At 43.3% G+C, this 11,547-nt stretch overlaps 1 protein-coding gene across 1 annotated transcript; it reads right to left on the bottom strand.

Moving 5' to 3' along the window:
• Positions 1–310: 310 nt before the first annotated feature.
• On the bottom strand, positions 311–10,186 carry anapc2 (anaphase promoting complex subunit 2). The gene is made up of 14 exons (XM_032587540.1): positions 9,836–10,186; positions 8,684–8,930; positions 7,768–8,086; positions 7,556–7,688; positions 6,432–6,639; positions 5,679–5,798; positions 5,468–5,585; positions 4,340–4,518; positions 4,019–4,160; positions 2,638–2,713; positions 2,362–2,565; positions 2,156–2,288; positions 1,465–1,706; positions 311–753 (listed from the first exon to the last, which is right to left on the bottom strand). The coding sequence occupies exons 1-14, from the start codon at positions 9,932–9,934 to the stop codon at positions 544–546; spliced, it is 2,430 nt and encodes an 809-aa protein (XP_032443431.1). The 5' UTR covers positions 9,935–10,186; the 3' UTR covers positions 311–543.
• Positions 10,187–11,547: the final 1,361 nt, after the last annotated feature.

Raw genomic sequence — 11,547 nt, 5'->3', positions numbered from 1 at the left:
TAAGATTTATTGATTCAATTAGTGCAAATTAAATTGCACTAATTGAATGCAATTAGTGCAATTGCACTAATTGCACTAATTGCAATTGCACTAATAAAATAATAGTTTTATTATTTAAAACTAGATCAGTTTTAAATAATAAAACTGATCTAGAAATATCGAGCTGTAATTTTATCTCCAGATGAGTTAAGAGATCTTAAATTAGCTTCTCTTTTTTTTTATCAGATATTCATCAATAATAATTATTCTGCCTACTCTGTCAAAGATCTTAGCATTTTGAAATTTCAACAAAAACTTAGAAATGCACATGAAAAAAAAAGACATCTTACACATTTTAATTTCCTGAAGCAAAACGCTGAAAACTTTTCATTCAGTGGTTTTTATCTGTAGCAGTCAGGAGGCAGGTGTTTTTCTTCAGTCCTGTATCTTCCCGTTTCCCCTGAACGCCCCACCCTCCTCAGTCCTGTATTTTCCCGTTTCCCCTGAACGCCCCACCCTCCTCAGTCCTGTACGTTCCCGTTTCCCTTGAACGCCCCGACCTCCTCAGCTGGTCTTGGGCAGTCTGTAGATGCCGGTGGAAACGATCAGCTGATGCTCCCTGACTTTCCTCTGCAGAAAGGCCTCCAGCTCGTTGACGTCCATCTCCGTGACGACAGGTCCCGTGGCGACGAACATGCGCAGCATGGTGTGGATGCGCTCCAGCGTCATGCTGTCCAGGTTGGTGAGCATGGCCTGGATGTAGGCCCAGAACAGCTGTGGGAACAAACAGGGTCATTTAGTTACACAGAACTGATGCTCCTTATGACTTTATTCTCTTAACATCTTTATTTTATTCTCATAATAACATAACTAATCTTATAATTTCATTACTTTACACCTACGTTATTTCGATTTTACTCATATTTTGAATTTATTCCCACATGGTTCCTTTATTACAACGTTTTTACCAGCGTTGCTCTGAGCAGCAGCTCAGTTCCAGTAGCTCTTTGCTAATTGGATAGCTAATAGGAGCTGAGTGGGGGAGGAGTTCCACCTTGAAGGCGGGGCTACGTCCACCCAGGCGTTTTGCAGCTGAATGGTTGCCATGGAGATTAAAGATTTCTCAAACATGAAAGAATCCAAAATAAAACTCCAGGTTTGTATCTGATGAGGGAAAAACATTAAAACACGACGTGGATAATATGATGCTGCACCTTTAAGTGCAGCATCATATTTTTGTGTCACTTTGTTCAGTTCTGTTATTTGGCCTAAATGTGTCTCAGTGCTGCCCTCTTTAGGTTGAACTGTGGTACTGCAGGTGGATTTTCCTGGCGTTCAGCTCAGTTGATGTCTACGTTCATTGACAGCAGTTTAAATATTATTTATCTATTTCGGTGCTAGCTCTTTCTTTGCTCTTTCTTTGCTCTTTCTTTGACTTTTAAAACTCCCTCGGCGTTTGGGAGGAAGCAGGAAGTGACTGCAGACCTGCAGCTTCTCCTCCCTCTGCTCAGACTGGGTGGTGGTGTTGGAGTCGCGCTCCTCGTCGCTGTCGATCAGCATCACGCCGCGGTCCAGCCTGTCGCGCGTGGCGCCCGTCTCCATGACGACGTAGCGGCCGGCCGCCTCCTCCCGCAGGACGCCCTGCTGCTGCCACAGCGCCAGCTTCCTGTGCAGCAGCTCCTTGGGGGCCCCCAGCTTCATGCTAAGCTCCTCCAGGGTCCATGAGCCTGCCAGGTTAAAGGACAGGCAGGAGGAAGACGAGGAGGAAGAGGAGACACAAAGGAATCACCTGATCGGTTTGGATCAGCATCAGAATTTAAAATGCAGAAAAAAAAACGACTTTCATTTTCAAACTAGCAAAAGTATTCACACCCCTTCCATACCTGATCATGTTTAAGGCTTCAGCTAACAAAAAGTATGCATCAAATCTGAAAAGTGTGGCCTGCACCTATATTCAGCCCCCCCTTAGAACTACATTCTGCTGAAACCTCACGTTCTCCATCCAATCTGAGCTGCCATCAGTTTTTTCTTGTCACAGATTATCTGATTTAGGCCTAAACTTTGACTAGGCCTTTGCAACACATGAATCTTCTTTGATCTAATCCATCTGAAGGAAAATGAACCTGAGACTTTCACTTCATGAAGCCAAACCTGAGTCTAAACCTAGAGCTCATACTTTTCTCCTGGAAGTGCAGGATGATGGCGGCGTGGAAGGGCGACACGGTGAGGTTGGTGAGGGTCCGGTCCTCCAGCTCCAGGTCCAGAGTGACGGAGCCCAGGTGAGGCTTCCAGCTCAGCGTCCGCATGGCCTGGAACAACCACGGTGTCAGGAAGCTAACATTCAGGAAGCTAACAGTCAGGTTAAACCGCCGGACGGTTCACCTTGAGCTTCTCGTAGCGCCGTGTGTACGCCTCCATGGCGTGGCACACGGCGGCCGGCAGCTCCAGCTTCTCCTCCTTCAGCGTGGGCCAGAACTCCGACGACAGGACGATGGCGGACAGCACCAGCGGCGGCTGCTCTTCCTCGCTCAGCTTCGACTCTTCCTCGCGGATGTGGCTGTTGATCCTGCGAGAGTCGGCCATGTCCTGCACAGCGACAGACACGTTAAACCACGGCGAGGCGTTCAGGGAGCGTCGGTGAATAAACGAGGGGCCGACCTTCAGCATGACTTCGCAGTAATGCATGTGAGACTCTCCGAAGCGCAGCTTCAGCAGCTCCACGTTACGAATCTCCCTGAAGAGGAACGACAGGTCAAAGGTCAGAGAGGAAACGCAGCCCTGGTCCAAGCACCAAGTTTTACTGTCAGAACCAGTCAGGCTGTGTGTTTCCCATTTTTCCCATTAGCCATTTACATTTCCAAATGACAGCCATTTTCAAAATGGCTGCCATTTTGAAGCCTTTGAAAAGTGCTATTGCCTGAAAATGTTTCCAATTTTCATGACTTGGATGAACTTTATGTATAATTTTTCACCTTGGTCATCATATTTAACTTTAAAGTAATAATATGCAGGAAGATCAGAAACTTGGGATTTTGCTGTTTGCGAGTCGACAACTGGAAGGAGAAAATAGTTAGCGATAGCTTCTGCTAATTTTCTTGCGTGTTTAGCAGCTTGGCGTTAGCTTCCAATTACTTTTAATGTGTTCAGCAGTGTAGGGTTAGTTTAATCTAATTTTTTAAACTGCGTAGCATTTTATTGTTAGCTTCTGATACATTTTTGGAAAATGTTTAGCAATAGTTTCCACTATTTTTTGAGTTTAGCAGCTTCGGATTAGCTTTTGTTGATTTTTTTTGTTTACAGGTTAATGTTGTATTTTGTGGTTAACGCTATTTTTAAAACTGTTTAGCGTTTTATCGTTAGCTTCTGCTAAATTTTTGGAAAAAGGTTTAGTAATTGTTTCCACCATTTTTTTATGTTTAACAGTTCAGCTTTTGCTTCTGCTAATTCTTCATGTGTGCAGCGGGTCAGAATTAGCTTCTGCTAGTTTGTGTTTAGAAGGAAATTTTATTTTTATAGCACATTTTCAGCAACAAAGCATTTCATAGTGCTTTGCTTTAGAAGCTTGGTGTTAGCTTTCTCTATATTTTGTGTAGCAGTTAGCATTAGCTTCCATAATTGTTTTTTTATGTTTAGCAGTTAAGATTCTTGTTTAGTGAATTAGTGAACCTAACGTTTTGGTTAGCTGTGTCCTCTCTAATAATACTACCAATTTTAATGCAAACATCTATTGTCCATCATAAAAGTGGCAGCCATTTTGAAACATGTCCAGCAGAAAAAGGAAATACAAGATGAAGAAATATGTTTCTATATTTATGTGGTTCAAAATATGTCGGCTATTTTAGTGCAAAAATAAATTTTCCATTTCAGTCATGTAAGGCGTCTTAAAAAAAAATCTAAATAATTTCAGTAAATATAACTTCTGCCATCCTGAAGCGTTTCTTTCCTCCAAAATTTCAAACCCCTGGCAGCGTCTGTGCCAGGTTTGTTCTTGTTAAAATCTGCTGCCCTGTCGGTTCTGTTTCGGTTCTGCCGGGCCCACCTGGCCGTGTTGTAGTTGAGCTGGTGCAGCAGTCGGTCGGCCAGAACGGTTCTGTACTCGTCGATGAAGATTTCCTTGCTGCCGTAGATGCTGACCAGCAGGCTGATGATGTCGGACGAGCGCCGCTTGGAGCCCAGTTTATCTGAGAAACGTGGAAGCAGAACTCAGTGAAACCCGCCCGGTTCCCCTGCCGTTCACCGGTGTTGTAGAACTCGAGACCGGTCTTGGTCTCGAGACCATTTTTTGATGGTCTCGGTCTCGCCTCGACCGCATTTGGTCTCGGGTTAGGTGGTCTTGACTACAACACTGACGTTCACTGACCGGGAACGGCGTCGGTGGGATCCGGAGCCCAGTCCTCGGGGTCGTTGCCCTCGTCGTCGCTGTCCTGCATCTCCAGGGTCACGGGGTCACCTCTGGAGAGCTCGGAGGCCAGGTCGGAGCAGGCCTCGGCGTCGCCCGTCAACCCGGCGACGATCTGCCGCACCGTGTCCTCCCGAGTTCTGGAGCAAAAAAACAGTTTATGCTCAGGATTGATGTTAATATGACTGCCATGAATACAAACTTGAGAAAAATTACTAGTGAAAAACAAAACAATTTTTAATGTCCAAGAAATAAACACTCCTAACAAAAAGACAAAAAATTCCCATTTTTAAAAATAAATGAGTTATAACATGTTTGCATTTTGGGTTGGCATATTGGTAACAGATATAATTTTTACTCCTTTTTTAAAATCCAAAGTAATAAATCTTTTTCAATTTTCCAAATCAAAACAGAAATAAAACTAAAACAAAGCTGGAAATTTAAAGTAACATTTGTGTTTTGGTTCAGATGCTTCATCTCTGAATCTGTTCAGTTTATTCCATAAAAAATCTAAAACATTTTCAATGAGTTTATGGCTCATTTTCTCTGAATATTTTCAAATGTGCAAGATTATTTTAAAATCTTCCTGTTAAAAACTCAAATCCAATTTATTTATAAAGCATATTTAAAAACATTTTCCCAAATAAAAGCGATAAATCTTGTTTTTACTGAGGATTAGAGCTGGATTCATGCTGTGTTCCAGTTGCACTTGAAACTGGAAAATAAAATAAACTGGATTTCCCACTGGGAAACTGGGAGCTACTAACTGCCCCAGTTATGACTTTTAAGGTGTTTCAATATGGCCGCTCCTCGCATCAGCAGTAGTTAGACTTGGTGGAAACATTTATTTTATAAGACACCGATCTAAACGAGCGTCTAAAATCAATCAGCAGCGCCTGCAGCTCCAAGCTGCAAAAAAAAAATTATTTCTGTTTGTTTGTGCAAAGTAAAGATTAAAATGATGTTTGTAAAAACTGTTGTAAATAATGTTTATGCTGAAATTCTAATTTCTTAACCAGAACGCCGTTGCCTCTGGCTCATTTTCCCGCCGATCCGAGCCGTCTGAACCGGACCGGCGGCCGGACTCACCGCAGGTACTTCCGGATGGGCTGGCACGCCACCTGCAGGATCACCATGGACGGGTCCAGTTCCCGCAGAGCTTTGATGGCCGAGATGTAAACGGTGAGGATGTCGGACGTGTGAACACCTGCAGGAGGAGCAGGCGTTGTCATGGAAACCGGTGCTGCGGGTTTTATAAAGCTGATTACTGAGGTGAAACATCCTGCAGGTGAACTCTGACCTGGGTGCAGCAGACGGCTCTCGAAGGCCGATTTGAGCGAAGTGAGGAGCTGCTGGCGTTGGTTGGTTCGCTCCAGACAAAACTTCAGATCCTCAATGGCAGGTTTGGATTCTGGGAAATCTGGGAACAAAAGGAAAAATGTGCTTAGAAATAAGAACAAAATGAAAAACAAAAACTACTTTTATGCAGTTTTCCCTCCTGATAGTCCAGTAGAATCAGTTCAATTAGTGACCAGAACTCCACCATCTGCTCCACCTCCTGCTGTGGTTCTGAGTCAAACCAACCTGTTCCCCTCCTGGCCTGTGGGGGCGCTGCACCAAGAACCACTGAAGGAAACCACACAAAAACCTCTGAAGACACTGAGAGCAACTTCCTTCTTCACCAGATGGAAACAAGATGGAGGCGTCAGATTTTTCTCTTTAGTCTTTGGCTGAAGACCAGGAGCCATTTCTGCTGCTAGCGCTAGGCTAGCATGTTAGTTTTGGTTGTATTTACCCAGAATGCCCTGCGCTGTAGTCCACTTCCTGCTTCTGGCACAGTCTCCGGTCCGCTTGGTGTTCACATATCTATTCAAACTGAACCAGAGTTCACTTCAACTGAACCCAGACTGAGGTCTGGAGGACCAGAGGTCAGAGGTCGATTACCATTCACACCAGAACTGGACTTTCTAGACAAACGGACTGGAGTTTTATTAAAGCGACTGAACAGGCTGGTGGGGATGAACGGATTAGTATGAAGTCGCTTCGTTCTCACCTCTGATGATGCTGAACAGTTCCTCGATCCTCATGTTGACGTAGATCCTGCAGAAGAACTGGTGCATGTGGCACCGCCACTGCTTCAGAACCGGGCTGCCGCAGGCGCTGGGAGTACTGGGAACGCTGGGATCCATGGGGAGCGGCGCGGCTCTGCCCCCCTCTGTGGCGAACACCTTCCCCAGCCAACCCAGAACCAGCTCCAACCACTGCTCCACCAGAGAGACCGGTCCAGACACAGAGCGACAGACCGGCTTTTAATTTAACACATAAACATCGACGTAACCTTTCAAATAAAATAATCAAGTTTATTAATACAAAAAACAATAACGATGTAAACAATGACGTAGAAAATGCTGAGTAATTTTGTTCAGATTAGGAAAGTTTTGTTTTGCTGTCATGACAGCAGCAGCAGCATCATGCGTTTCCATTTACTACAGAATGGTGAACTTTGAAATTGTGAAAAGAAATTTCTTTAAAGAAAACTCACCAATTTCACTAAAATGTTTTTGCACGAGTTGATTTTTCATCTGCATCGAAATAGATTTATTTCACAAAATTGTAATGGAATTGTAAAAATTGTAACGTTTTTCACATTGTATCAGTAAAGTGATAAACAGCTGGATGTTACTACTGGTGGAGACGACAGGAAGTGGTTGGAGAATAATGTTTTTGTTTCATTCCAATTTGTTGAATCCATAACTCTCATGTCAAATATTTAACCAAACTCTGCATATGTAGCTGCACCCCAGTAGGCGGGGCTTGTTGCTCCAACACCTGAGGATGTCTCCTCTGATTGGCTGGTAGATGATGAGTGCTAGCGCCACCATGGCTGAATTATGAATAAATCACATTTAACTGTTTAAATCTGTTGATTTTAATGACTTTTCATGTCAACAAGCTTATTCATGTTTAAATTAATTTCTTATTTAATGGAAACACCACAATTGTGAACTTCTGTTTTCTCAAAATTAGCAGAAAATTTAAACACAGCTATGGTTTAAACGCAACATTCATGTTGCGTTTAAAGGCGGCTCAGAGAAACCCGTTCTGACCTGCTAACCCGGGTCAAACGGCTGAAAACAGAGCGGCGTTAGCGGCCATTTTGTGAAGGAAGCGCCTGACCTCCTGGAAGTCCAGCAGGAAGGAGCGCTCGTACTCGCCGCGGCAGTGCTGCTCCATGCGCTGCTCGATGAGGCGGTGCAGGATGGCGGTGACGGCCTCGGCACTGACCCACTCCAGCAGCTGCAGCCGGGACCTGCAGCCACACAGAACCTCCGCGTCACACACCCGCCACTGCCCACGCCCCTTACCCAGAACCCCCGGAGGCGGCTCACAGGGCGAGGCTGAGCTGCTGCAGCCACTGCAGGGCCTCCGGGCACCAGCAGCGCTGCGCCGGGGCCCTGCAGCCCGGACACGCCCCCCCGTCGGGGCCTTCAAGGGCCTCGGCGCCGTCCTCCCCGCCCTCCCGGCTCATGTAGACGGAGAAGGTCCGACTGTAAAACTCCAGCACCCGCTGCTGCAGGACGGCGGGCGGCGAGAAGAGCAGCAAGGCCCGGATGGTGGTGAAGGCCCGGTCCTGGAGGGCCCCAGGGCCCGGCCCCGACAGGCCGCAGCGGCCCTCAGCCTGCCACGCCCCCAGCTGCTCCAACCCACCTGAACGAGACCACAGGCCACACAATTAATCACAATTAAACTAATTTAGTAATCAATTCATCGTTAGCTGGAGAAAACAGACTCAAAGAAAAGCAACGTCCTGGAAGAACAACACAGTCAGTCCAGCAATTAAACCAAAACTCAATAAATTAGCAAAATTCATGTAAAAAGAATTTTGCACTTTACTAAATTAAAAGAAAGGTTTCAGTTTTCTAGTTATTTTAGGCTTGACTGAACAAATTAATTCTCAGTCATAAAGACAGGACATGGATCGCTATATTTAGCCAAGTTTAATACAAAATAAAAGCCGATTTTGGTGCAGGAAAGTCGCCAATTCAGTAAAAGTTTGTTTAAACGTTCTACTTATTATAACAAATTGTTTGTAAAAAAATAAATTGTAAGAGAAAAATGTTGTGACAGTTTTTCCCTGATTAAAAACATGAAGAATAATAAACAAAACAAGCTGCAGTTTGGGAAAAAAATAAAAAAAAATCAGTCTGTGGGCCACAAGCGGCCCCTGAGCCACAGTTTGGTCACCGCTGGCTTACAGCAGCCAATAGACTTCCAGATCCAGGAGGTTTGTGTTGCTCTACTAACTCAGGAACGGATCCAGCCGGTCCAGCAACGTCTGGAAAGCGGAGAGAAGAACTCCGGCCCGGTCCCGTTCCTCCAGTTGGTCCTGCGGCTGCTCCAGTCCGGACCAGAACTCCGGAACCACCGAGGACGACAGGCGCACCTGCAGGGACTCCAGCAGCCAGACGCCCAGCAGCCGACCCAAACCATGAGAGCAGAGCAGCGCCAGGTTCAGACGGTCCTGCTCTGACAGAGAGCTGCCTGGAGAAACCTACAGAGACAAAACCCCATCAGAACCCATCGGATCTGCTCCCCCTTCTAATTATTTCAAACACCTGAAATATTTGATTCCCAATTTCTCAGGGAACAGAATTTCACACCAGTTTCTGCTCATTCTATGTTCACATGAACAAACATTGAGAATATCTTCTAAACTCTAAGACTGCATGTATCTCTGGTGCTTGTGTATTTTGTCAACCACACTTTTTCCTTCTGCTGAACTTTCCATTAACATACTGGAATACAACACTCTGAACAGCCTCTTCTTTAGCAATGAATGACCTTTTGTTTCTTATCCTACTTGAGGATATCAGAGTATGAAAGTTTCCCGTTTTGAACTGAATTACTGAAATAAAATCATATTTTCTTGTATTTGTAACGGCCCAAAGTCTTTCCTCTGGGCCTCTACTCTGTTTCAGAGCTTCTAATTGGTGCTGATTGGAAATGGAAGCAGCTGGCCAGTGTCTCCAGAATGACATCAGATCCATCAGCTTTATTCTCTCTTATTCCGCCCATTACTTCTGTCTCCTTGCCTCTCTTTCTTTCTTTCTTTCTTTCTCCAGCCAGTTATGATTTCTGTTACATAAATCTAATTTTAAGTTATCCCATGCGTTGCTTCCCTTTAATTTGTTCCAGAGCCATATCACAACACATTACTTTGAAATAATCTGTAATCAGCCTATAAAATATGTAAGCAAACATAAACAAACTACCAAATATCAGCCGAATTCGGCCGAACATTTTATTTGACCAGATAAACAATGAGCTTGGAGACTAACTGTTAATAATCTTTCGCTATGGGGGGAAGTCTTAAATAATCAGATATTTGAATAGAGTTCTGAAAATGCTCTTCAATCTCTGTTTAACTGCACCAAACCGGGGTTCGGTTCCACTCACCAAAGCTGCAGTGACCGATTCCCAGGCTTTGGCGACCCCCTGGTCTGATCCGGGCGCAGACGGTTCCCCAGAGTTTAATTCCACCACCATTTCCTCCATTTTCTGACTCCTTTTTCACCAAAACCCCGGACCAACTGGCGTTAGCTTAACATTTTAGCTTCGGCTCGGCGTCTGACTTAACAACAAAGCAAGTAGAAATACGCATCTAATTTCAGATGAGTTTAAATAAATGTTTTTAATAATAATCTCTAATAGCTGTCAAAAGTTCTGTAATTAATTTATTAGGAAGCTAAACAACTCCTTAATTCACATGGCGGGTTTGCAGACTGTTTCTTCTTCTAATAATTCCCACACGGACCCTCTGAGTGCTGCCCCCTACTGGAATGATAAGGGATCACATAAACTTTCAGAAATTTTTACTTTTAAATAAAATACAATATTTCAGTGAAGCAAAGTGAAAAAGAAATTATTGCAGGTCTGACAAGGGTTTCTAAAATATACATTAGAATATATTTATAATTTTGTTTTTACTTTTCAGGTCACATCCATCTTCTTACACCCTTGTCCCTAGTGGGTCATGAGGGGTGCCGGTGCCTCTCAGACACCATGCACACACACATCCATACCTAAGGAGAATTTAGAAAGACCAATTAACCTGACAGTCATGTTTTTGGACTGTGGGAGGAAGCCGGAGCACTCAGAGAGAACCCACGCATCCACATGAGAACATGCAAACTCCATGCAGAAAGAACCAAATCGAATCCAGGACCTTCTTGCTGCAAGGCAACAGTGCTACCAACTGCACTAGTGCGCAGCCCTTTCAAGTCACATATTTTAATAACATTTTCATGCTAGTAAATCAGTAATTCACACACATCATAGAAAACAAGTTGAAATTTAGCTCCTTTAATCATGAAAAATGTGAGTAACTGTGTTTATCTGATCAGTGTTTTATGTCTGATTTGCATTATTTGCTCTGCTCAATTTTACCGCAGATTTCCAGATTTGGACGTAAAAAAACATCACAATAATCTCTAACTCCAACCTCAGCTTCCAGACAGGACAAGGCAGGACTGGTTGAAAATGTATTTTGAATTTAAATCTAAGAGTGTGAATAATGTACATTACATATGTACACTTATTTAGAAGCTTTTTTAAAAAATTAAGCTTCCAGAGTAGCTTAATTTAGTTTCTGTTCACTTTCAGTATTAAAGTTGTCAATAAAACTGGAATTTATTTAGATACTTTGTCATCTAATGCAAAGGCAAGACAATGAAATTCTGTTAGCAGCAACATTTAACAGTACAAAATTGCTCAAAGTATAAAGAAATTAGAGTTAAATAAGTAAATAAATACATTTGTTTAAAAGTTAATGTTTGTATGTCCACTCATGATTCTAAATCTAATTTATATTGTTTTATTTTGTTTATTTGATGTCCATGTATTTAAATAAAGATTCTGTAATCACAAAGTTAAATTTTGCACCTGTCAATATTTAACTTTTTACCAGATTAAGTCGAACAATGTTGAAAACTAGCCTACACTGCCCTCTTCAGGATGACTGGAGAACTACCCCCAAAATTAATTTCAACATGAAAAAAGTTCAAAACAAAAAGATTTTAAAGACTTTAAATTAATTTATTTAAAAAAAGCATTTCTCCACTGAAGCAGAACAAACATCAATTTCTTTTCTTACTATTGTTTGGAACGTG

Source organism: Xiphophorus hellerii, chromosome 16, assembly GCF_003331165.1.
Source record: "Xiphophorus hellerii strain 12219 chromosome 16, Xiphophorus_hellerii-4.1, whole genome shotgun sequence".
NCBI classification, from domain to species: Eukaryota; Metazoa; Chordata; class Actinopteri; order Cyprinodontiformes; family Poeciliidae; genus Xiphophorus; species Xiphophorus hellerii.
Note: the sequence above shows the minus strand (reverse complement) of the source record. Positions and strands in the feature narration are given on the sequence as shown.